The following is a 25,920-nucleotide window of genomic DNA, read 5'->3' as shown; positions in this document are numbered from 1 at the left end:
TCCACATGCTGTCCACGAGGCCGCCCACCTCCCTGGGTTGTCATGACAACATCAGCCCGTGCAGACCCTTTGCCACACACTGTTCCCTTTCCACAGGCAGGTAAACTGAGACTCAGAGAGCTCAAGAAACTCAAGGCCGTGTGGTTGCTGAAGTGGTTGATCCTGAACTGGCCCCAGATCCGGTTTTTGATTCTGTCCACGGTGCACCTCACTTTTTCATCCATCCCGGAAACCTCTGCCCCAAGTCTGGGCAACAGAAGCCTAACTCCAGAGGGTCGCCCTGGGAAGCCCGTTGTGAGAGGGGTCAAGTAGGGCCAAGTTGCAGGAAGTGCTGGAATCTCGGCAGACTTGATGTGTGGGGCACGAGGGAGCTGTTATAGGTCTTGCAGGACGAGGGAAGTGCTGACCTGGGAGCTTACAGCTCGGGCCTGGGCAGCCCAACCCAGACCCACCCCGGAACTGCTAGGTGCTCCCTCTCCAGCAGGTTGGGGCCATTCAGGCCATAGAGGTCAGGTCTTTGTTTGAAGGACAGATAATTAATCCCACAAAGTAGTCCCCGGAACACTCTGGCAGATTTATGGAGATCGCCTCTGTCCCGGGAACTCTGCCTTACCATCTTTCACTTCCCAGGCAAAGCGAGTGACTTGTTATATCACGGGCCCTTCGCCAATAGGAATTGCATTTAGGGGAGTTCTCCAGGTGCAGGGAGATTCATAACCCCGGCCAGGAACCTGTGATGGTGCTGGGGTCGGGCAGGGAGGGGAGAAGAACAGGCACCATGCTACCACCTCTTGTCCTCTTGCCCTTTCCCATTCTCCTCCCAATACCGGCGGCCCGGTTTCATGGGGCTCACCTACCACCCGGCACAGGGACTCAGGTAGCATCCAGTCCAGCCCTTCTTCCAAGTCACAAATGGGAAAAAGCAAGGCCCAGAGCAGTGAGGCAAGGGCCTGTTTTCCAGACCAGCTCTCTCAGCCACTCTGCCCCAGCCATCCCCCACGGTTACCTCTCCCCCAGCCCCACTCCCCTACTCTGCCCGGAAGCTGTCTTGGGTGCAGGAGTCAGAGTCCATCACTGGGGGAGGCTCCTCAAAGCCCCCCCATGGGAGTCTTTGGAGCCTGCTTCCCAAGGGGGCTTTTACCATGGGGAGAAGTGAGGGGATTAGCAACTCGCCTACCATGCAAAGAGAGGAAGGGGGAGCAAGGAAGAAGGACATGGTCCTGAAGGTCATTGTCCCCCTTGCTTGCTTCTGGTCTATTGGCTCTGCCTCTATCTTGCTGGGCGGTTTGGGGAGCTTGTCCCCCTTTTTAATACAGAGTTTGATCTAAGTTGATTACTCACAAATATTTATCAGGTACCTCTCCTGTGCCAGCGTCTGGGGATATATATTCGTGAACAAGACAGATAAGGCTGTTGACCTCATGGAACTTATAGTTTAGTGAGGAAAATAGAAAGGAAATTGACAGATGAGTGCTTGAGATAATTTTAGAGAGTTGATAGGTGCTTGCAAAAAAATAAAACACTGGTGAATTGGAGAGGGACTGAGCAGGGGTCAGGCCTTTAGAAGATCCGAGGAAGATGGAGCATGGGCTGGAGAGGGGTCAAGAGGAGAAGCAGGGAGCCTGCTGGAAGGATGTGGATGAGAATGTGGAGTGCTCCAGTCAACCATCCAGGCTCTGTCCCTTGTGGGTCCAGCCACTCCCAACTCTTCCTAACCTCCCCCAGCCTCTCTGGCGGCCACCCCTGTCCTTCAGAGAACCCCCTCAGTGTCCAGAGCCCCACGCTAGACTGGCCTGCTCTCCCCTGGCTCCACTCATCCCTCCTGCGTCTCTCCCACAACTCAAGACAAAGCTCTCTCCTGAGCCAGCCTTGAGCTGTTCCTCCCAAACACCCGGCCTCATCTGCACTCCAGAGCAGGAGGCCGGGCTGCGGGTATCCCAGAAGTTGAAGCGGGTACCCACTGTTACCACCCAGACAGTGGGGGACAGCGTGGCGGCGTGCAGGACGGGACCCGCCAACTTGGCAGCCCCTTGTCAATGGGAACCAAGCCCGGTGGGGCTGGCTCCTTCCTGGGGCTCCCACCCGGCACTCCATAATTAAAGCCATAAGTCATCTTCTGTCGGGGGAGCTGCAGGCTGGGGCTCACAGCTGGCACCACTGAGGGCCTGGTGCTGGGAGAGAGAGAGGGAGAGTGGGCTGCACGTCTGGGCAGAGGTTGGAGGCTGAAGGGAAAGGAGTGCCCTCCTATCTGGCTTTGATAGAGGTGCTGTTCGGGCTCTGAGGCCCTACTTGAAACCCCGGGGTGTGGGGCGGGGGGCAGTGCCAGGAGCTTCCTCCACAGACAGAGGACTTCTTCTTTCCCCTGGGAACTGAGTCTCAAGCTTGCAGACACCCCAAAAGATACCATCTGTCTCCCGCAAGATTCAGTGCTCCTCTCCCTGCTCTGGAAGGGTCTATTCACAGAGCTGGGAGTGGGGGTGCCTTAGGGTGCCCATACCCTCAACAGTGTTGGGGAGCTTCCCAGAGAAACTGCCCTCCTGCCGAGAGAGGAGGGGTCTGGAACCCAGGTGGGACCTTGTAATTGAGAGGACCCTGGCCGCCTATCCCGAGGCTGGCCCAGGGAGAAGGACCCTGAACTCTGACTGGTGGCTCTCTTTTTCGAAAGTGTGGTCAGAGTCTTTGCGGAGATTTTGGTCGCTGACCCTCCTCCTTGGCCAAAAAGGCAAGGACGTCTCTCTTTCTCCCGTTTCCCGCTTGCTCAGCAGAAATCCCTGCCTGTGTGAGCCAAGGGAACAGGAACATCTCGGGACACCCCTCCCTGTCTGGCCGGGCTCACTCATCAAGCATTCTGAATACCCACTCGGTGTGGGGCACCGGGCCAGGACCTGGGGACACAATGTGACATCTAGGTCTGACACTGGAGCGGGGAGGAGGAGGGCTTTCTGGAGGCCAGGCAGCCGGGATGAAATGGCCCCCACTGCAACCCTCTGCAGGACCCTGGCCTTCATCAGAGAAGAAGGGCTGGGATCGCTAGCAAATGTGAAATATTACGTATTTAGAAAAGTACAGAACCTGAGACAGTACCCCGCCCACCCGCCCCGTGTTCACCACCTAGATGATGCTGGTTGGCATTTTGCCCTATTTGCTTCTGATCTTTTGTGTTCCTTTTTTCGACCTTGGTTGGGAAATGAAACTTTTACCATATTGGCAACACCTTTTCTTTCATTTTCAATAATCCCAGAGTCTTGCTCTCTAAGGACTGAGTAGAAAGGATTAAAGCCTCCAATCTTAATGTGGCTTCAAGGCAGGGGGTGGGGTGGGGGGACTGCTTGAAGATGGACTATGTCTCAAGTGACGTTAGGAATCCTTTATTTGGTTTAGTGTGACAATGACAAGTTCAGTGCACTTCAGAAGTCCCTATGAGAGATGTATACAGTATTTAAGGATGAACTGAAATTTGCTGTGATGACTCTAGAAACTGTTGGGGGTAGGAGTTCTGACAACGATGGATGAATGTTGATGATGGTTGACTCTAGGTGATGGGTACATAGGGTTTCATTGTGCTCTTGTCTCTACCTTTGTGTGTGTTTGATATTATCCACAATGAGACCTCATTTCTTTTTAAAAGTATGGTTCCCAAAGCTGCCAGGGGACCCGCCACTGGCCTGGAACCCACATCTGTGAGGGAACCCACATCTGACCATGGCCCCTTTGGGCACCCAGAGTTGAACCAGACTTGAGGTTGAGCCGGCAGACCCAGCTCAGCCTCTAACTTGCCATGTGATGTTGGCCAAGTTCCTCCCCGACCATCAGCTCCCCGGGGGAGATGGAGAAGTTCAAACCTGATGAGTTTCTAAGCACTCTTCCATTTCATCTCTGACTCTGGACACATCTAGCTTATGTGCTCAGAGACCCCACGGGAGAGTAACTGTAGAGCAGCCCTTCGCTTTCCTTGGTGGGTTTCCCACACCACCTCTCAAGAGAGTTTTGGAGAAAAGCTTCTGCATTCAAATAAATTGGAAAGATGCCACGTCACAACATCCTCCTCCTGGCAGGTCACAATGTACATCAGCACATTAAAGGCTCTGACAAGTCTTGCAGTAAAGATACCTGCTCAGTGTTCCTGAAATTTTCTTGACCACAGAACTTTTTAAAAGTTGACTTTTCCTATATTCCATGCATCAGAGTTCTCAGAGATACCCTCTGGCAAAACCTGACCTTCTTGTTTTCAGATTGGGGAGCTCCTACCCCATAGGACAAATTTGCCATCTTTTCTTGAGAACATAATGATTTCTGACCTATTTTCAGTAGAACACAAGATTTTGTATGTTTTCCACATTGTTGGGTGGGTTTTGTACTTAGCTAAATTAGTAGTTGTTAACCCATCTTTCCCTGACCAAAAATTAATCTGCTTTGATGTTACACTCTGAGTCACTGACCAGAGGCCGGAAAACCCTCCAACATTGGGAAACTATGCCTGGCACAGTCTGGGACTTTTCTGGTGGCGCCTTCTAGAAGCAATGTTTCTAGGGAGGAGTAGGAGGGAGAACACAGGCTTTGGCATTAAAGGCTGTGAGTTCAGATTTTAGTTCAACCACTTACCAGCCACATGACTTGGATCAGTTTACTAGTCAGTAGGGTTCCTATGAGGATTAAGCAGCTAGAATGTACCAAGTGCCAGTGTCCTTCCTTCTCCAAAAGGATTTATAGCAACAGTCAGTGTTTAGTGAGCACTTACTATGTGCTGAACTAAATGGATGCATCACCAGCTTTTGCCTTCACATTAGCTCTATGAGATAAACATTATCCCTCCCCTTTTATAGCCAAGGGAACTAAAGCCCAGAGAGGGTAGTTAACTTGCTCATGGTCACACAGCTTGAGGGGAGTGGTCTTAGACACTACAACATCTACCCGTTTCAAAAAGATCAGATCAGGATGAAGACGGCAGTCCTCTGATCTTCAAGAACTTCGCCTGTCTGGTCAGCATTTCTTGGTCTTAGGATCACCTAGATGGCATAATGTCAGGCTGTCTGCATCCTTGGGTGTATGCTCGTAGACAACCATGGAACCTTAAAGCTGAAAGAGTCCACGGGGACTTCCAAGTTCCCTGAGGCCCCAAGTATGCAGCCCATCCCTTGGGGCCCCCCTGTGAGCAAGGAGGGAGCAGAATATGCCGGATACCATCACACACCCCCACCCCCATCATTGACCTCAGCCTGGGCAGCTAACTCTGTCCTTGACTGTCTTCTATACTGGGGTTTTGTGCGAGATTTTGTCTGGCAAAAGGATTTGCTACCAAAGCAACGATATTCGACAAACCACTGCCATCTTTTCTTTTTTTTTTTTTTTTATTTATTTATTTGACAGAGATCACAAGTAGGCAGGGAGGCAGGCAAAGAGAGAAGGAGAAGCAGGCTCCCCGCTGAGCAGAGAGCCCGATGATTCGGGGCTCGATCCCAGGACTCTGGGATCGTGACCTGAGCTGAAGGCAGAGGCTTTAACCCACTGAACCACCCAGATGCCCCAAAGCCCATATTTTTTAAACAAGGAGGGACCCACTCTGAGGCCCAGAGAGGTTAAGTAACTTGTCCAGGGTCACCAGCTCTCCTCCTGAGCGTCAGGCAGATCTCTGTCCTCTCTGCAGGACTCAGGGCAGGGCCCTGGCCGAGGGGGGCTTTGCAGCCCCCCAGGAAGCCCCCCTCAAGGTCAGTCATCCAGGCCAGTTCTGCCCGTGGGTGGCCAGTTTGTATGAAGATAACTGTGTCTGAGGCTGGCTCCCTGAACCTCGTCCGACCACATCTATTTCTGGGCCGCGGAGCCCTGACGGAGCACAATTTGATTCATAAATTACCCGGCTCAAGGTGTGTGTGATGGGCTCTCCTTCCCAGATTTGAAAGTCATTCACTCCAGAACTTGCAGTACTTGGGGCCGGAGGGGGGGGGCAGCTGTGAGACTGTCAGGATCCGCAGCCACAGAGAGGAAGCGGCAGAGGAGACAGGAGGACTTGGCGATTTAGGGAGCCCTGCTCCAAGCCAGCCTCATGCTCAAGGGCTCTGTTGATCCCTCCCAGTAGCCCCAGGAGGCAAATTCTGTTACTGTCTCTGGCTGGAAGGTGAGGAAGCTGAGGTTCAGAGAGGCCCACAAGCCCACAGGCATGAATCCTGTCCCCTAACTTCATGTCGTGTCCCCAGCGGCTTCTTTTTACATAAGGCTCTGTCCATCCCCAGTGGACCTGTCTTCCCCCATTGGATGGTGGGCCCCTGGGGGAATTACCCGTGTCTCCGACCTGTGCTTGGCACGTAGCCTCAGTAGAGTAGTAGGTGGTCCCTGGAGCCCCCACTCCCTAAGCAGCCCCATCTGTGCACCTGTCTTTCCCACGTCCCACTGCTGGGTCAGCGTGGAGGTGCTGGAGGATGGGCTGAGGGCCCTCAGGATGACAGACAGCGCTCACACACCACCCCCCGACTTCCATCTCCTTGGGCATCTGATCACTGTCCTCTTTGTTTTCTTAAGTATCTCCCCTCCTCCTTCCCCCTCACACTCCCACTCCAGGACAAGGCCTTTCAGATCATCAAATATCACAAGCTCCTTATTCGAGGACTGAGATGGCTTTATCGGAGCCCGTAAATCTCCCAGAGCCCTGACGCCCTCTTGAGTGCCAAGCCTCTGGTGAGTTATGTGGGCCGGGCCCAGCCTCGGGCAGAACAGGCGGCCCTCTGGGGAACGCAGCCAAGCGACCCGGCACACCTTGGCACCCGCCCTTGGCCGGAGGAGGGGCCTTCATTGAGGGCAAGAATGGGTGTTTGGGGCCCACCTGCCACAGGCCCTGGAGGCAACCAGGCTCAAGGCAAGCAAGCAGGTGGGTTCCTGGGAGGTCCAAAGCCCTCTGTTCTCCTCCTCACCTGCTCGTTATTGGCCGTTCTCCAGACCCACACAGGAGAGACCACAGCAGCTATGAGGGACATTCGAGGCCCAAATGACCCCAGTTCTAATCCCAGCATGGTCCCTAAGTTCCCATGAGTCCTTGAAGGGAGCACTTCCCTGACTGAGCCTCAGTTTCCTAATCTGATCATTGGGTTAACAGTGCTGGCCTCATAAGGCAGCCTGAGAATCCAGTAAGCCCCAGTGAGCTCACACATAGCTCTTGGGGGCTGCCTGGCCTGTGCCCTAAGCCTTACAGGCTCTGGAGCCCCTCAGCCTGGCCTGGAGCACTGGCTCCACCACTTAGCAGCGGCGTGACTTCAAGCAAATCACCTAGCCTCTCTGTGCCTTGGTTTTCTCACCTGTAAAATGGGAATGACCTTAATAATGGGAATGATGAAAATGATGACAACTTGTCCATGGAGTTACCCTGAAGCATAATGGATAGATACATGCGAAGTGCTTACAATCTGGCCTAATACATGGACATCATTAGCAGGACTTCCTGCCTCTAGGGACTTCCTGGAGGACAGAAGTCCAAAAGGCTTACCTGGCATTCAAGGCTCTATCCCCTGGCATCAGCCGCTCCTAACACCGCTGCTCCTCCAGCTGACTCCCCCTTTTGTTCTTGCTAGACCCCCAACAGGAAGGTCTTCTCCCATCCATGCTTGCACAAATTTGCCCCCCGAGGCCCAGCCGAAGGAGCCCCTCCCACACCAACCCCCCTCTCCCCCACCCATGAGCTGCTCTCATCAGGGCCAGGCCACTTTGGGGCACAGGTCCCATTTTTTTGGTCTAGACTGGACACACCTGGGACCATGTACTTCACCTTGCACTGCTCAGGCTCCCTGGAGCCTTGCAAACTCCTCTGTGAGCAAATTCTTTCCTCACTATGGCAGATGCAGCAGTGGCCAAGGCAAGAGAGGCCCCTCCCTCTGGAAGATTAACGAAAGCAACTTGTCAGAGCATTCGGAAGGCAGGTAGAGGAAGCATTGCTCCTCAAAGCCCATACATTCAGCAGTCAGCGCACATCTGGCACCAACTTAACACACAGATGCACGTCATCAAATCTTGGAAGTTTTTTGCATGTGCTTAAATGTACATAAGGGAAAATTTACCATTTTTAAAAAGATTTTATTTATTTGACAGAGAGCACATGAGCACAAGCAAGGGGAGCAGCAGGCAGAGGCAGAGGGAGAAGCAGGCTTCCCACTGAGCAAGGAGCCCGATGCGGGGTTCGATCCCAGGACCCTGAGATCATGACCTGAACCAAAAGTGGATGCTTAGCTGACTGAGCCACCCAGGTGCCCCTCAAATTCACCATTTTAAAGCCTATAATTCAGCGGTGTTAAAAACGTTCACCGTGTTGTACGACCATCATCTCTGTCTCGATGTTTGGGGATCATTTTTTAAAGGAACTTGCATTTACTTTTTTTTAACACCTGTAATTCAAAGGAAAACGTTGAAATGATTATATAGAGCGGTGTTTCCCAGCCAGGCGTGTTTTGCTGCACACGTGCACGCCCCCCGGGAACATTTGGAACATCTGAAGACATTTTGGTAGTCACGCCTGGGGGACAGGATGTCACTGATACCCTAGAGCCCAGGAATGCTGCTACATAGCCCACAGGGCTGAGGGCAGCCCCCCAATAACAGATTCCCCACCCCGGGTCACCACTACTGAGATGGAAGAACCCTGCTTTGGTCTCACCACGGGAAGGTTAATTGTGGTGAACATCTTGTAAGCATTTCATTCCTCTCATACACTCTTCAACAGTAGGAAGCATCTGATGGAACGATGCTATTTGGTGACTCCTTTATATGAAACAAACGTGTCTTAAACATCCATCATTCCAAGTCACAAACTTCTCTTCTGCAACAGTATTTTTGGCCGCTGGCCGAATCTCCTATAATCATTGATTTAACTAATCCCCATTGTTGGACACTTAGGTTGCTTCTAACTTTCTTTCTTTCTTTTTTGAAGATTTTATTTATTTATTTGAGGCAGAGTGAGCACAAGCAGGGGAGCAGCAGATAGAGGGAGAGGGGGAAGCAGGCTCCCCATTGAGCAGGAAGCCTGATGTGGGGCTCGATCCCAGGACCCGAGATCATGACCTGAGCCAAAGGCAGACACTTAACAGACTGAGCCAGCCAGGTGTCCCTTAACTTCCTTTATGAAGCAGCATCACGGTGGCAGCTGCCCCTGTGGGCTCCTGGGGTTGAAGAGGAAAGGTTTTTCAGGAAATGGGGGAGATTCTGATCCCGGCTATAAGGGCTGGTGCTGTTTTGCAGATTCCCATCGAAGTGTCCTCAGAGCACGGGAGGCTGCCTGGCTGGGGCACCCAGCAGTGAGGGGAACCAGGCCCCACTGTGGACAAAGGTCACGGTGTGACCCTAAGCAACCCTGACATAACCAGTATGACCACCTAATTCGGGCTATTGTGTCACACACTGGAGCCAGTTATTAGCAAATTAATCCGAGCCCAGTTTGCGGTCTTATTAGGAGAGGTCATCGTTTGTTGGTTTAAGGGAGCTTGATGAAATCCGTTGTTCTGTGAAACATCTGCAAGGCGAGCAGACCGCCACTCGCACCTTCCTGAGGGACCCGAGGATGGTCTTTCCCCGACAGCGACCGTAATTACCCGAGAGGCACTCAGCCTGGACAGATGTGCCACCAAGGCGGGGCATCAGGAGCCGACAGTCGCCCTGGCTGGAATGGCTAATAGGCCAATCCCTCCTCAGAGCCCCGGAGCATGACGGTCCCTGGGATGTGTGACATTATAAGTCATGCCAGTGGAGTGCCACCCTGCCTTTGACATGAGCCTCAGAATGGCCCCCAGGCCTCCCTGAATCTGTCTGTCCATTCATTCACAGGAGTTGAGCACCTGCTGTGCATCGGCGGGTCATTTGGGGAAACAGACCCTTAATGTCCCACGGCTTACGCTGCAGAGAGGCCGACAATGAGCAGACCCATACATGGATGAAAAGAGGCTCAGAAAGTAGAAGTGAAGGAAGTAAAACAGGCTGACAGAGTGGAGAGTGAAGGCTGCGCGGGGCCGGTGGGCGGTTACGGAGGGCTCCTCTGTGGAGGTGACCTGGAGCAGGGGTCTGAAGGCAGATGAGGCAGCCCGCAGAGATCTGCAGGGAGAGGGTTCCGGGGGCTTCTGGAGAAGCTTTGGAGGGGGATAGACCTAATCATCCCCCCCTGCCCCAGCCTCCTCCAGGGTCCTTTGGAGGGGGTGGCAGGCTCTCAGCCTGTGTCCCCTCCCCTGGTTGAGAGCCGAGGTAACCCACACCACCGGGTACCATACGTTGATCCCAGAGCTGCTAAATACAGTTCAGTCCAGGGGCCACCGAGGACACCCGCCCCTTTTGTTAGCAGGCAGCTAAGGAACAATTTTTAATTCATGAGACATCTTGCCCAAAGCCCATGTCCCAGACTGACCCCCAGTTTTCGTCATGCAGCCATACAGTCAGACGGGACAGAAGTGGGCTCTCAGGCCAGGCTGCCCCACAGGCCCTGGCAGCCAAAGCCACACACACACAGCTGTCTCATGGCTATGGCTGGCATGGGAGGAAAGGAACATCCAAGGGCCATGGGGGTCAGGGAAGGGGGCATGAACTCTTCGGCTTCATGAGAGCTGAGTTTAACTCCATATCCCATATGGAGTTTAACTCCATATCCTCACTACCTGGATGACTGAGGCCAGTGATTTTGAACTGCTCTGTGCCTCAGGCACCTTATCTGTAAAATGGGGATGAGACCCTCTATCTCCTAGGGGTGGGGTGTGACAATGGAAAAAGATCAGCATGCAAAACACAGGGTCCCAGACGCGATCATGTTGGCTGCCGATTGTGCTGGCTGTCCTAGAGAGACCCACTCACAGCTCTTTCTGGATGAGAGGGGTGGTGGCCAGGGACAACCTGGTTTGAATCTTCCATTCAGGAAGCAGGCACCGCAGGGAAAGAAGGAACAAGAACGTGCACCTACTATGCACCAGGCTAGGTGCTCTGTTGACGGGATCACGCCTGGTGCTCACCCAGCCCGGTGAGGTGGGAGCTGTCATCTATACATTATGGATGAGGAATTCAGCTCAAAGGAATTCACAGTTTACAGGGGGTCTCACAGCTGGGAAGTGGCAGGTCTGTGGCCTGCCCCTAGGTCTTCTCTCATCCTGCCAGTTTATGCACGGTAAGCAGGCTTCACTTGGTTGTTGATGTCCCAGAGACCCCTGAAGAGAAGGGGGTGCAAAGCCCAGTTCTGCTCTCTTCCCTGGGAAGGACCTGTGATCTCAGGCCTGAAGAGGGCGGGGTGAGCAAATCAGAGGCCAGGTGAGGGGTTGGCATCCCCCAGATAATCTCCCCGCAGCTCCTTTCGTCCATTTAGGGCCTGGCATTGGAGCCGATGGATGTTTGGGCCCAGAAGTCCAACAAGATCATAAGCTCCTCATAAACGGCCTTTTCCTTCTTTTCTGCCCTCCCTGGCCCCAGGGCAGGACCAGCCAAGAGCACTTCCCCACCCCCACACCCCGTCCCCCGCCGAGTGTGTGCCCCTTGACCCTCATTGCTGCTCAGGCATCCTTCTGAGTCAGTGTCCTGTCCCTGGGGGACAGAAGTGTGAGACCCTGGCCCGATCCTCCAGGCCACCCTGGATCTTACTCTGAGAACCAGGGACACCCCACAGTGCAGCCCAGCGCGGGGGCTTGGAGGAGTCCGAGATGCCACGGCCGCCAGGACTGGCTTCCTGAGGCCTGTTGACACTGGAGGTGGATTTAAGAACAGAAAAAAACAGGGTGGAAGTCTTTGGTTTTCCTTTAACTAGGAGGGCAGCAGGCCGGGCTGCTGTTAGCCCAGCAGAGCAGACAAAGCAATTGAAAGTCATGCCTGTGTTCCCACACGCACCATCAGCGGCCGGCTAACTGCTTTCCTCCCAGACCTGGCTCGCCATGGGTCAAGTTGCTGCCAGGGAGATAACAAGGGGACAAGATTGTGGGAGTGATGGGATTTGGCAGGAGCTAGGAGGAGGAGTGCCTCAGGAAGGGGAGAGGCCGTCAGCCTCGGCAGAATAAGGAGGTGGGAGGGCAAGCTCCCTACAACCCAAAGAAAGAGCTGTGCCTCCTGCCCCCACCCAAGTCTGACCTTCTGCCCTCTCATCACTCCCTCTACCCACCTTCCCTTCTGCCTTTGACCATCTGTAAAACGCAGACCCCTTTGCTTGACTCTGCTGCGCCCTCTAGCTGCCACTCTACCTCTCTCCTGGTGTGTTACTCCCCACGGTCTGCACCTGCTCTGTGTCCCCACATCTGTGCCCCTCCTGCCCGCGGTGTCTCACAGTCTGACCTCTGGGGGCATCTGAAGATCCGACCACTGGCCTCTGCTGGATCTTCCTTCTCCTGGGCCCCTCTTTCTCAGCGCTGCTTGACCCTACTGGCCACTCTTTTTCGGAACTTCCTCCTCCCCTGCCTCCAGGCACCTGGCACTATATAGTGTCCCCCTGCGTCTCAGACTACTGCCTGTCTCCCTGAATTCTCGTGCTCATTCTCACTAGAGACATAGGTCTGCCCTAAAGTTAGTCTGGCCAGACCCTCCGTGTGTCAACACGTGGGTTGCTAAGAGCTCCTGCCCGTGGGTCCGCCTTCCCACTAGTCCCCACCGTGGGCCCTCCTCGCCACCTCGCCACCACCTGGAGGACATCGCCACCTGGACATTCTGCTGCTGTCTAAATCTGCCAAGGAAGAATTGATCTAGAACTTCCCAGAATGTACCACGTTTTTACCCAGGACTCCCTCCTGAGAAAAAAGTCACTTTGCTGCCACTCCTTTCTATGAAGGGTAACGATCTCTTGTGTCTCCCCATCTGCTTGTCCCTTAGCATGGGGCCAAGTGCAGAGTGGGTGCAAAGCACGGGCAGGGCCAATGCCCGTAGGACAAAAAAGAGATGTAAGCCAGCCTCTGGGTAGCCATGGGACCTTGGACAAGTTATTTGACGTCTCTGAACCTGCTTCCTTGTGTGGGACACGGGCTAAGGTTATTGTGAAGAGTAGGTAATATGGGTACACAAATGGCTTCACTCAGTGCCTGACACACGGATCTTGTTGATGAGTACTAGCCGCTGTTTTTTTTGTTGTTGCTGTTTTTGTTTTTTTAAAGATTTTATTTATTTATTTGACAAAGAGATCACAAGTAGGCAGAGGGGCAGGCAGAGAGAGAGAGAGAGAGGGAGGAGGAAGCAGGCTCTCCGCCAAGCAGAGAGCCTGATGCGGGGCTCGATCCCAGGACCCTGGGATCATGACCCGAGCTGAAGGCAGAGGCTTTAACCCACTGAGCCACCCAGGCGCCCCCGCTGTTTTTAATAAATAAGGGAAAGTAGGCTGGGACACCCCCTTGGCAGCCTTTCATGCTTTTGCAGACTTGATTCACATCCCCCCCAGGCTTTCTTTTGGGAATCTGAAGAGGTCTGGGTGCCCAGAGCTCCCAGAAGAGGTGGCTGACCCCGAGAGACCCAGCAGGGTGGTAAGGACCCGCTTCTTCCCTTTTGTGAATGCTCTAAGTCACCTGTTCCCAAGAGCCTTAGGGCATCGAGGTGCAGTCCCGCTCCACCGAAGAACCCCTCCCCTACCAGGTGTATCCATATGCACCTAGGACGGCACCTGTCGACCCAGGGAAAGCAGCTGCCCTTCGGCTCAGCAATGGGGGCTGAACAGGTGAAAGGCGTCCCGGATAAGCCTCCCCTGGCCCCCCAGTCCCCTCGGGACTCGGATAAAGAATGTCTGGGAGAACAGAGGGCTGACAGGGTGGTATCGGCTTCCAGGGTAGCGGAGAAGCTTGTCTGTATGGCTGCCAAGCCCGCAGCCCCCTGGGGAAGGGAGGATGGTGAGAAGGGAGCTAAGAGAGAGGGGCAGGGAAATGGTGACCCACCCCGAGGCTGCAGCCCTGGTGAGATGCCCCGTGGTCGTCAGCCTTGGCCTTGGGGCTGCCAACTCGTACACATGGGTTTTGGTTGTGAGACCCTCCTGGCAAGAGGACAGGGTTGGCTCAGTCACTGGCTCGTGGCGTGGGGGTGGGCGTGGAGCCAGCGGTCCACGGTGGTATGATCTCGGTGCAGCACAGGTGGCCGACCTGTGTGGAGACCTCCCTGTGAGCCAGGTGCTGTATTCGCTCCTTCCATCCACACCATGACGCTCTGTGGTGGGGACTATCATTACCCCAATATACAGGCTAGAAAATTGAGATCCTCCAGATACATTAAGTAACCTGACCAAGCTTGCCTAGCCAAAGTCAAGCAGAGCTACTTGACCCGGAACAGTCGCCCTCCCGAGGGCATAATCTTACCCACCTCTCGAGGCCATATGGCTTTCTTTCGGGGGACTTAACTCAGCAAGTACTACTTACGTGTTCAATAGCGTGATCGTATCCCTGATGTCAATCTTCCCCGTGAGTCCAAAGGCATGAACCTTGCCTGCTTTTCTATACTGATTCTCTAGCACCTTGCACCCAGGAGGTGCTCAGTACCAACTCAAACGAATGATCAGTCCATCCATCTTTGAAAGAGTCCTGCTCTTGGCCTTCCCTACTTGGGGCTCAGGGCTCGCCTCCAGCCCGTGCCTAAACCAGCATCCCAGGAGTCCTGCTACTGTCATGGTGACAGGAGACCATCAGAGCCAGTGGCTCACTCAGGTGGTCCTGTCGGCTCCCTGGGGGGCAAGACTTTCTGGCTGTTGGTCCTGGGAGTTGGTGATTCGAACTTGGCAGGAGGCTGAGAGGTGAACGCCACTCTGGTAGATATGGGGAAAAGGGTGTGTGTGTCTGTGTACACACGCACGCGTGTTGGAGGAGAGTCCCTGAGTTTGAATATGTACCAGTTGGAGGGTATTTGCCTGCACGTTTGTCAGATAAAAATGCCTGGGTCAGGGGAAAAGGTAAATTATGTGCTGGAGACAGACTTCAGGTTGGGGATGGGCAGTAAGGCCATCATCAGAGCAAAGGCCCTGAATGGGGGGGCCCAGCTGAGTGTGCCAGGGTTGATAACCCCATTTTTCAAGCCAAAACCCAAAGCACATCATTCAATAAGGGGCTTCTGGTTTGTGAATGATTTATAAGAAAAATCTTGCAAAGATAAAAATTGAATCACATTTAGTTAAACATTTGATAGTTTCCTTTATTGGGAAGAATAAATTTATATGGAAATTCAGAATGATGGGATGCTAGCCCTGGGGGCTGGGGAGGTGGGGCCCACACTGGTGTGGGGAGTGATGGGTGGCAGGAGGCTCGGAGAGGTTGCCTCAGGGCAGCCCTTCAGCTCAGCATTTAGGGGCTCAGAGGACCCAGACCCCAAAGGACCGTGCAATGTCCATGCTTCACCCCACCTCAACACTGATCACCCTGTAATGTGAATATCCGGTTGAGGGCCGCACCCCTGCCAGAATGTGTCTCTGGCTTATCATAGGAGCTCAGTCATCGTTGGATGGATTAGCTAACGAGACACAGATGAAAGCCTCCATCCTCCCGCTTCGCCAGCAGCTGAATTCCTGGCTGAAGAAAAAGTCACCCCCTTACCTTCATGCACATCTGTGCCTCCTTGCAGCCCTGTCTTCCCCACTCCACCCACTCAGCAGGAAGGAATCCAGGTCTCTCTACGGCCATGGAAGGAAACTTCGGGCAAGGGGGAGGCTAGAGTGGTGTCCACTCCCTGGCCAGCAACCCCCACATCCCAGTCCCCAAAGCCCACCGTCCAAGAGTGACGTGAGACCCGAACAAGCTCTGCAGGCATCAGCTGTCTCTCCCCTGCCTCGCCCCACCCCTGCAGTGGGCTAGAAGGACAGGGGAGGGCAGCCTCTAGCTACCGACTGGGTAGAGGCTGATGCCTTGCTGGCCAGCAGACAATTAGCCTAGAACAGCTTGTATCCCAAAGTCTAAAGTTAGAAGACGGAATTGTCTCTGCCCTGCGCTTTCCTTCATTGATCCAAGAGATGGTTCGAGCCCCTAACAGTGCACAGATCCCTTTAGAGCCGGGGCCCAGGGCTTGCAGGAAGGTAGAGTAGCTCCCTCCTGTGTGCCAGGTTATCAATCACTTCCTACCTGTGGAATCAGTGTCCATCTGCTCCTTCCCCAATTCTGCCCATCATCCAGGACCCAGCTCAGGCAATACTTAGTGAGCATTTACTTTGTGCCAGGAAATGATCCGACCCTATGCGTGTATGCATGTGTGTATATACAGATACATATTTCACATTCATTTAATTCTCATGACCTTATGAGATAGAGCCATTATTATCCCCATTTTATAAATGGGGAGACCAAGACCCAGAGGGGTTAGGCGAGTTGCCCCAAGTCACACAGCCTCTACACTGTGGTCTAGGGAATTAATACCGCCTCCTCTGAGAAGCTTTCCTTCTTTGAGCCTTCCCACGTGTTGAACAGTCTCTCCCTGCTGTGAACTGAGAGATGATGATTCTCATGCACATCGAAGCCCCCCTACCAGGATTCCTGATAGACCGACACCCACATCCCCCACCGCACCATGCACGGGGCCTGCCCAGAGGATGGCTGCCCTGGAGATTGAGGGTCCTGTGAATGAATGGCAGTGTGTGAGTATGTGAATGAGCCAGCCTCTCCTATTGGAGAGAAGAGTGGAATTAGGATTCATCCGGATGAATTCCCAGCCTGGTGGGAAGGGCACAAGGATGAGCACGGGGACCCAGGTGCACTGGGAATAGCAATCCTTCAGGAAATTGCTGGCCAGTGGTTGCCCAGCAAAGGCCAGTTTCCTTGAGGGACAGTTAGAAAAGGCCCCCGAACTTCGGGCTGGCCAGGAAGTTCATGTGAACACACAGGGAGCAATGGGAGAGCACATAGAACAGTGACTAATCCCTGTGAGCATGGAGGGTCAGCCAGAGAAGTCAGGCCGCCTTCCTGGAGGAGGGGAAGGAGGAAGGATGGCTGTCTGGGGGAGGATGGGAAGGGAGGCCAAGAGAGGAAGGTGGACACAGAGAGAAGAAGAGGCAGGAATGAACATGGTGATTTAGGGAAGCTGGGGAAGCTGCCATGGGGACATGGGACCCCCGTAGGCAGAAGCAGCATAAAGTTGGTAGGGGAGATTGGGGGTGGGACATGGATGGGGACAGAGACCTCCATCTAAGCTGGTGTTGCTTGTGTGGGATTTTTGCCAGTACTTTAAATATATACTTCAGGTTTTAATAGGCACTTAAATGCTCATCCTTAAGGTTGAATTAGGTCTTTAACTTATATGTGTTGTAAAAGGAACTTGTATAATGGCTAGATAGAAAATTAGAAAAGAGGGGGTCCTGGGTGGCTCAGTGGGTTGGGTCTCTGCCTTTGGTTCAGGTCATGATCTCAGGGTCCTGGGATCGAGCCCCACATCAAGCTCTCTGCTCAGCGGGAAGCCTGCTTCCCCCTCTCTCTCTGCCTACTGGTAATCTCTGTCTGTCAAATAAATAAGTAAAATCTTTTTTTAAAAAATTAGAATAGAATAGAATAGAAAATGACCATAAAAATAAGCACAAAGGAAACCAAACTAGGTTTCTGTTTTAGTCCATTTGGGCTACTATAACAGAACATCAGGGACTGTGTCACTTCTAAACAGAAATTTATTTCTTACAATTCTGAAGGGTGAGAACTTCAAGATCACAAGTGTCAGCATAGTCAGTAAGGGCCCTCTTCCTGGTTCGTAGATGGTGATCCCTCACTATGTCCTCTCATGGCCGAAGGGGCATGGGATCACTTGGGGTCTTTATGTAAGATACTAATTCCATCAATGAAGCTTCCACCTCTGTGACCGAGCCCCACCTCACTCCCCCACCAAAGGTCCCACTTATTAATACTATTGTATGGCTTTGGATATTACCATATGAATTCTGTGTGGAAGCAAACATTCAGACTGTAGCAGTTACTGAGTCCTAGCTGAGTACCACTGCCCCTGGAAGCCTCCGTGCCTGAAGCCTGCTCTCTGTTACAAAGGAAAACAAGGAAGTGTTAGTGAGGCACGTAGGCATGCTAGCACCAAACCAAGACTTCTTCCAAGAGAAGGAAGAAGACCAAAGAGCAAAACGTCCTCACTCTGTGAATTAGTGCAATCTGCTGTCTGGGCTGCGTCTTCCAGAACACTTCCCACTACTCCTTGGGCCAGCACCCATATTAAGTTACTGATTCATCCTTAACACAAAGAGAAGAGCCCTGACTACAGCCCGTGCCCACCTGCCCTGGGCCCCAGGCATACCTGGAATGTTGCTCTCTTCTAGGGAACACCAACAGCATCTTTGCCCTGGACTACATCAGCGGAGCACTGACCTTGAATGGCCTTCTGGATCGAGAGAACCCCCTGTACAGCCACGGCTTCATCCTGACCGTGAAGGTGAGAACTATGTGGCGCGGGAGGGCACAAGGCCTGAGGAGAGGTGCTTGGGGAATTAAGTCCTTCCATCCTGAGAATGGAGGAGCCCAGCCTGACCCTTGATTGCTCTCCTTGACCTTGGAAAGGCTGCAGCAGTAACAGGTTGATGAGCCCTCCATGGCCACCTAGCTCCTCTGTCGACACCCAGTGTGCACGCGTGGGCCAGCGAGGGGAGGGGAACTAACACCGCCTCTTCCTCACCCTGCCTCCACCAAGCCAGGGGCCCCTCTCTGCCTCCCCTCCTGTCGGCTTACTTCCTATGGTGGCGCACGGTTCCAGTGGGAGAGAACTGTGCCCTGGCCCCAGGGCCACCTCCAGCTCACCGCGGGACCCCCAAGTTCTTCCATCTTTATATAAAATGTGAAGATGCGCTCCCAGACTTGCTGTGAATCCTCATCTCCTGGGGAACTGGGAAAAGATAGCTAGTCCTGGGCTTCCCACCCAGAGATTTGGGTTCATAAGTTTGAGTGGGAACTGGGAATGGGTATCCGGGGCCAGGGGGGCTCTGGTGCAGAGACCGGGCACCCAAGGATTTGAGTCTGACCCATGTTTCCCTGAGTCCGACTCAGACCCTCATGGCACCTAGCAGAGTGTTTAGGCCATAGCAGATGCCAAATGTAGTCTTGATTACCTGTTAGCCTAAAAATTCCTGACCTCAGTTTTATCATCTGCCAAACTGAAGTCCCGCTTTGCCCCTTGACGAACCCCCAAATCTGTCTTAGCATCACCATGCCACCTTGTCCCCTGGGTTCTGGAATCCTACCGCCTAAAGTTGACACCTACTCTGACTGTGTGCCCTTACGCAAGTTACTTAACCTCTCTGAGCCTCAGTTTCCTCAAAGGTAAAATGGGAACACTAACGATAGAATCTTCTTTCCGGGATGGTGGTGAGGGGTTGGGGTCATTCACACGAAGCACAGGAGCTAGCCTTGAGAAATCCTTGGTAAATGATGATATTGTGATGAGGGCTGCCTTCATTTCTGGGGTGTCTGTCCTATTCCCGCAGGGCACAGAGCTGAATGACGACCGCACCCCATCTGATGCCACAGTCACCACAACCTTCAACATCCTGGTTATTGACATCAATGACAATGCCCCCGAGTTCAACAGCTCCGAATACAGCGTGGCCATCCCTGAGCTGGCCCAGGTGGGCTTTGCCCTACCCCTCTTCATCCAGGTGGTGGACAAGGATGAGGTGAGTAGCAGGAACACGTGGCCTGTCTAGGCCCCCACCCTTCCTGGGCCGTCCAACCCTGGGAAAGATGCAAGTTATCGCTAGACTTCCAAGTCCGCATCTATAAAATAGAAACAAACCTTGCTGCCCCTCCTCTCCTCTCCTGCAAAAATCAGCAGTCCCTAATCCCCAGCCTACCCCTCCACCCCTGCAAAAGCTCTTGGAGCACACACTTCTGGTGGGTAGTTCTTCATTTAGTGATTTATTTAGGAATTTATTTAGAAATATATACTCGGCCTATTGGTCTAGTATGTACATTATAAAACACAGACAAAAAAATAGATATTTTAAAAGTTGGGGGTTGTGGTATAAATAGAACCTTGGAAAAAAGTCTTCTCTCTCCTTTTGGTGTAGTTAATGACTCTTCCTTTTCCATGTAAGTTGTGTAAGTACTTTCAAGGGGATCCCTGGCCACTAGGAGACTCTGGGGGTCCGAGACGCCTGCAGCCCCCTACAGGGTCCTGCCTAGCTGAGGCCAGTCTTAAGAGGAAGGGACATAGGGGCACTTGGGTGGCTCAGTGGGTTAAAGCCTCTGCTTTAGGCTCAGGTCGTGATCCCAGAGTCCAGGGATCAAGCCCCGCGTGGGCCTCTCTGCTCATCGGGGAACCTGCTTCCTCCTCTCTCTCTGCCTGTCTCTCTGCCTACTTGTGATCTCTGTCTGTCAGATAAATAAACAAAATCTTAAAAAAAAAAAAAAAAAGAAGAGAAAGGGACATGGGCCACAAGTGAGGGAGAGCTCCAGAAGGTGCCCCCACCAGGCCTGGATGGGATGGGTTCCCTGCGGCCAGGGAGACCCTCTCAGCCTTCCTCCCTGCCCGCCCCTCCCGTGCCCGCTCTCTCTCCCCTGCCTGTCAGCAGCCAGGATCCTTAATAGCACTTCTATTTATTACTGCGGTTTGGGGGCCCCACTCTGCTCAGGAATTCCATTAGGTTTTCCAGCCTGAGGGGCTTCTCGGCAATTACTCCTCACAGTGCAGGACTCCCACACTGGCCTTGCTCCAGGTCTGGTTTCCCGCTTGCTCCTCCTGCCCCTCTCTACTCCGGCTGCTTGCTCAGCGAACTGCCAGCACACCTGCCAGGGAGCCCTTCCTCCCAGTCAGCCGTCTCCTGTCAGCTTCTCTTAACGGCCCACCGTCCAGGTCCACCCCAGCCAGCCCCTACCCCCACAGGGACGCAGGTCCGTGAGGACAGGTCAGTCCCACTGTGTGTGTGTGTGTGCATGCGTGCGCCCGCGCCCGTGCGCCAGCCACGTGCCCCCACCTCCTGCTAGTTATTCCATCCCTGCCTATCTGAGATAACTTGAGTATATACTAAGCACCTACTGTTTACAAGGAGCTGGATTTGATCTATTGTGGGAGTGGAGACCATGGGACCAAGGGTGTCCTACACAAGTACAGTAGATACTTTTTTTTAAAACCTGCAGAAATACAGCAAGTTTAACAGGTGGCGATCAACAGGTATAAAAATAAACTCCAGTACTTTCTCATACCCCGGTGGGTCATCTTTTATCTCCATGGAGCGCTGCACCCCCTCTTTAGACAATGCTGTGTGAGTGAGAGCCTCGGGGCAAAGTGCCATCTCTGGTTTCAGGCTATGACGAATGTCCAAGGGAACAGAGACACTGGTCCTCGCGTGCGGGCCAGTGACAGTGGGCAGAGAGGGCTCCAGACCTCAGCTGAGAAGGGGGGATGTGGGGGATAGAGGATCAGCAAAAGCTCTACGGTGAAAGGGGACACCAATTGGACGGTGACAGGCAGCCAGGAGAGCTGGAGGGCCGGGCAGTGGCCCACTGAGAGGCCCAGAGAGAGGAACCTGCAAGGAAGAGGAGGAGCAGGCCGTACCGTGTGATTGATGCAGGGTTTATGTAGAGGGCTCCTGCGAGGGCGGGCTGGGACGCAGACCTTGAGCCTTGAATGCCAAACCAAAGAACTGGGGCTCGATTTTGGAGGCACACCGGAGGGGAGGCAGCTTGTGTAGTGGTTCATGGCCCAAGCTCCGGAATCTGCCGGGGCCTATATTCAATCCAGTCTTGTAATTCACTAGCTCTGCGACCTTCCGTGAGTCGTTGACCCTCTCTAAGCGTCATCTCTCTCATCTGTGTGAAAATGTACCCGTTTCTATTGCAGTCACAAATTAACCCTGAGACAGAGGTTTCTTTCTCTCTCAGAGATTTATTACTTCTCATCCAGCACAGGTGGGCAGGGAGACCCCACTCTGTAGTCTCTCGGGTACAGCTCTACAGTCACATTGGTCACGGCAGGAGGGAGGGGACAGCTAGGGGGGCAAGCACCGGCCCTTCTAGGCTTCATCCTGAGCTGCCCAGAGCTGCCCAGAACTAGGGACGTGGCCCTACCTCATTGCCAGGAGGCTGGGGGAGACGGGGAGGCAGCTACATATTTGGCTGGCCGACAAGGGATAGAGAAGGACATCAGACCTTTATTCTGGAGAACTGAGCACAATACCTGGCACACCCCCGAGATATTAGCCAGATGGTCCAGGGGGCATCCCCGCCAGCGGGGCCAGCAACCCCAGGGCTTCTCACCACCACTGGTTGGGGCATTCAGGGTCACCCTGACCGCTTTGGGGTTTAGCTCAGTCCTGCTTTGCTGGAAGTCCTGTCTGAGCATCTGCAGGGATACTGAGGGGTGTCTGGGTCCAGCCTGCCTCTAGTGGCCGCTCCCCACCCAGACACAGACCTCAGCATGCCCTTTATGGATGGGGTGCCCACGCTACCAGGGATCCTGTCGCCACTTGCCCCAGGGAGTTGGCCAGTGACTCTGATAGTAAAGAGCTGCCCTCCCCCCTGGGCGGCCCCACTTCTCCGGGGCACAGTGAGGTGCAGAGAGAGAATGACTGATGAAGAAAGACAGCCCAGAAGCTCAGACTCCCCACCTTAAGGTCCTCTGAGTCACAGTCCAGGCTCCCCATAGAACTGCCACCAAACCATCCCAGCGTGGTCCTGGGGCAATTCCTGAAAAACAGGGAGGAATAAATTGCTTTCTAAATTGCCCTGGGAGTTTTGTTTTGTTTTGTTTATGTCTCCCATCTTTACTCTCCAGAATTCCGGAGGGATCATCCAGATGTGGCTGGGATAAATGCCCCCAAGGCCCAGTCTTGGATGCTAAGGGTCAGGCCCCAGGTTCCCGGCATGGAGTAGTTCAGCCCTGTTGCCAACATCCAGAATCTGGGAAAAATCAAGGAACCTCAAAGAGAAATCAGGCATCTTTAGTAAAAGGAAATTTTAAAAATTTGTTTTTTCTTCCAGTTCTCTTTCTGAGGGGAGGATACATGGGTTGGGATTTGTATCTGGGGTAAAGGTGGCTGGATTTGCTAGATGTCGTGGACAAATGCATTCATTAAGCAGACTTGGCGGAGGGAAAGGAGCCTGAGGAAAGGTAAAATCACTTCGTCGTCATCTAGAGAGCATGTGATTCTGATGAAGTTCTAGAACATGGGGGAGGTCCGGAGCCCATGACCAAGAAAGAATTCTTGAGACATCTTTGATGCAAAATGGTAGTTTATTAATGCACGGGGACAGGACCCGTGGGCAAGAAGAACTGCTTCCCCGGGATGTGAGGAGTGGTCTATTATAGACGCGTAAGTTGGGGAGGGGATTAGAGATGATATAAGTATCTAAGGAATTTTGGAAGCAAGGTTTCTAGGACGTTGAGGGGCTAGCTATTGTCTGGGGAAAAGGTTATTCATTACTAGTAATAAAACCTTTTTGTGAGACCCTTTTGATGTGTATCACTGGGCCATATGCTTGGGAATGATTGTCGACACTATCTTGGAAGTTTAGAGATAAAGTTTCCAAAGGAATTGTTAGAGTAGGCTTATAGGATCCTGGTTGGGGGTAGGGGGTCAGTCAGGCTAGGATTAACCTTTGCCCTTAGCAAAGCGTTAAGGTTGGGGTAGTTGAGTCCCTAGAGGAGAGTCACTCTACCTGTTTTAAGGGCTTGTCCGTAGGTAAGGAAATTTAATAATTTTTCTTTTGCCTCTGTTTCCCTCATCAATTCTCCCTTGCACTCATCATTAGGTGCTTTTGCAGATATCAGTGTGATAATCTCAATCATACCTCTCTCCCCAATTAAACTGAAGAATTCATGGGCTGGTTTTGCTCACCAGTGTGACCCAGAGCCTCACCCTCTGCCTGGCCTTTGGGAGGCACTGCAAAATGCGTGCTGGTTGAATTAAAGAGTGATTTAATGATAAAAGTAACCATGAGGTAGCTCAAGGCTTTGTCCAAACTCCATTCTCAGTGCCCCTGGGCTAAAAGCTCAATTCCCCCCTGAGTTTGAGTTAGAAGGTGACCTCTTAAGTCCACAATGAGGCAGCAGAGGGTGCTGATGGAAAACAGAAAGGGAAAGAGGAAGCAGTTTAACCTCTCAGTTAGCACTTTGTGGCCCTCATTCCCAAGAAGGTTGCTAATCTAATTCACTAAGACTAGTCAACGCTGGCATCCCCTCCCCTCCAGATGGAAGATTCTGCCCCATTTCTTGCCGAATCTCAGCCTCTGCAGGAGATTCAAGACAGCAATGGTACTTGAAAGAAGCCCTTTCTATCTCCCAAGGACTCCATCTTCATTGTCAAGTCCTGCTGAGTAATTTCTTCTCCTTTCCTCTGCTACAGAAAACTCACAGAAGCCCAGGAAAGAAGGGAAACCATCACCAACCCCCTTGGCCCTCCTGACAGTTGAGATGCAAATAGATGGTTGTAATGCAAATCACCAAAAAAAAAAAAAAAAAAAAAAAAAAAAATCTCAAGGCAAAGGCCCCAGGAGTCAGCCTTGGCGTGGCACTCATCTGAGTTTCAAATGAAAGGCTGTGGCAGCCTCATTCCCCAGCTCCTGGCTGCTGGGTGTTCTCTTGTCTCTTCCTCGGTGTTCTGGAAAGCCAGGGCAAATGAGCCACACTCTCACCCACTTGGATCCCTACCATATCCTTAACCCACGCCCTTGGCCGCAGGATGTTCTTTGTGTTTTCTCCAGTTTGGTCAGCTTTTCCTCTCCTGATCAAGCCTGCAGCCGTCCCCACGCAGTCCTGTTCACAGCTGAGCTTGTCTGTCCCGTTTTCCCATCTGCGTGGCGTGGCGTTATTAGGGTGGTTGGAAGTTTCTGTTCAGTTGTCCTAAAATCCACTCTTCCCCTTCTAAATTCTCTGTGCTCTGCATCTGCTCTGTGCTCTGCAACGGCTGTTGCAGTGAGTGTAGATCAACAGAGCCTCTGGCTGCTTTACAAATTCCAGCAAAGGGCTTTCTTTTTAAGCGCTGTTTGGCGTTGTGCGCAACCTCTCCCAGCGGACTCCGAAAGCTGGAAATTGACAACATCCCTCACCCTTTCTTCTCAGGAAACACCTTTCTTCTCAGGAGTTGGGAGCCTTTGATCCACTTCATTTCTGCCTCATTTCTGCCCCACAGCTTCCCAGAACGTATCTCCTGCTGTCCTTTTGCAGGGGTGTGGGGAGTAGGGTGCCAGTATGCCCTTTAGTAGCCTCTACTGCCCGGTTCTGGCTATTTCTGGGAGTTGCAATCATTTGAGAATGGCCTTCCGACTTCATCAATTTGCTGGCCCCGGGGGCCTTTCTGAGGCCTTCTATGGAAATTCACACAGCTGGGGAGTGACGTATGCATTCACTCAACGAACACTCTTGCACACCTACTGTGTGCCCACCAATTCGTGCTGAAGGGAGGGGTCAGTGCTAAAGCTGTGATCCCTGCCCTCCAAGGGCTTCTGTTTCATCCCAGCGGGGAAGCTAGAGGAACAGGTACCAATGGTGCTGCGGGTGGAAATGAGTGTCAAGAAGTCGACTCACAGGATGAGTGATGGGGTGCCATGGGGGGGGCTGGTTTTGACTCAGCGGTTCCAGATGGCCTTCCGGAACAGGTGCCCTTGGAGCTGAGGTGGAGAGGTGTAGGAGAGGCAGCCACACGGAGCTGCTGAGGGAGAACATTCTGGCAGCAGGTGCTCCCTGCAAGGCCAGAGATCGAAAGGGAACTGGCTGGGCATTTTCAAGGAGCAGAAAAGAGATGGGTCGAAGGCGTTGTGGGGCAGGGGGGTGGGAAGCTGGAGAGAACTGGAGGAGGCGAGGTAGCACCATCAGCGGGAGCCTGGCCAGGCCCTGCAGCCTTCGAAAGATGTTTTTTCTGTTACCGTGACCTCAGTGGGGAGCCGGGGGGTGGGGGTGACATGCTCTGAGTCACCTTTCTTAAGGAGCCCCCTGATTGCTGTGTTGAAAATGGGGCTGTCAGGAAGCGGGGAAATGTAACAAAGCCGCACAGGAGCGCCCCCCCCCCCCCGCCCTTTAGCCACCTGTTCCAGCCAGCAGGTGCTTTCCAGCATTGGAAAGGCCCTCTTACAG

General features: G+C 53.0%; 1 protein-coding gene across 1 annotated transcript in view; it reads left to right on the top strand.

Moving 5' to 3' along the window:
• LOC131828857 (cadherin-23-like) overlaps positions 1 to 25,920 on the top strand; it is a 269,926-nt gene that overhangs the window by 191,962 nt on the left and 52,044 nt on the right. The window contains exons 10-11 of the mRNA XM_059169997.1: positions 18,179 to 18,291; positions 19,337 to 19,525. Coding sequence (XP_059025980.1) covers positions 18,179 to 18,291; positions 19,337 to 19,525 — 302 coding nt within the window. The remainder of the gene's footprint in view (positions 1 to 18,178; positions 18,292 to 19,336; positions 19,526 to 25,920) is intronic.

This window comes from Mustela lutreola, chromosome 4 (assembly GCF_030435805.1).
Source record: "Mustela lutreola isolate mMusLut2 chromosome 4, mMusLut2.pri, whole genome shotgun sequence".
Taxonomy (NCBI): Eukaryota; Metazoa; Chordata; class Mammalia; order Carnivora; family Mustelidae; genus Mustela; species Mustela lutreola.
Note: the sequence above shows the minus strand (reverse complement) of the source record. Positions and strands in the feature narration are given on the sequence as shown.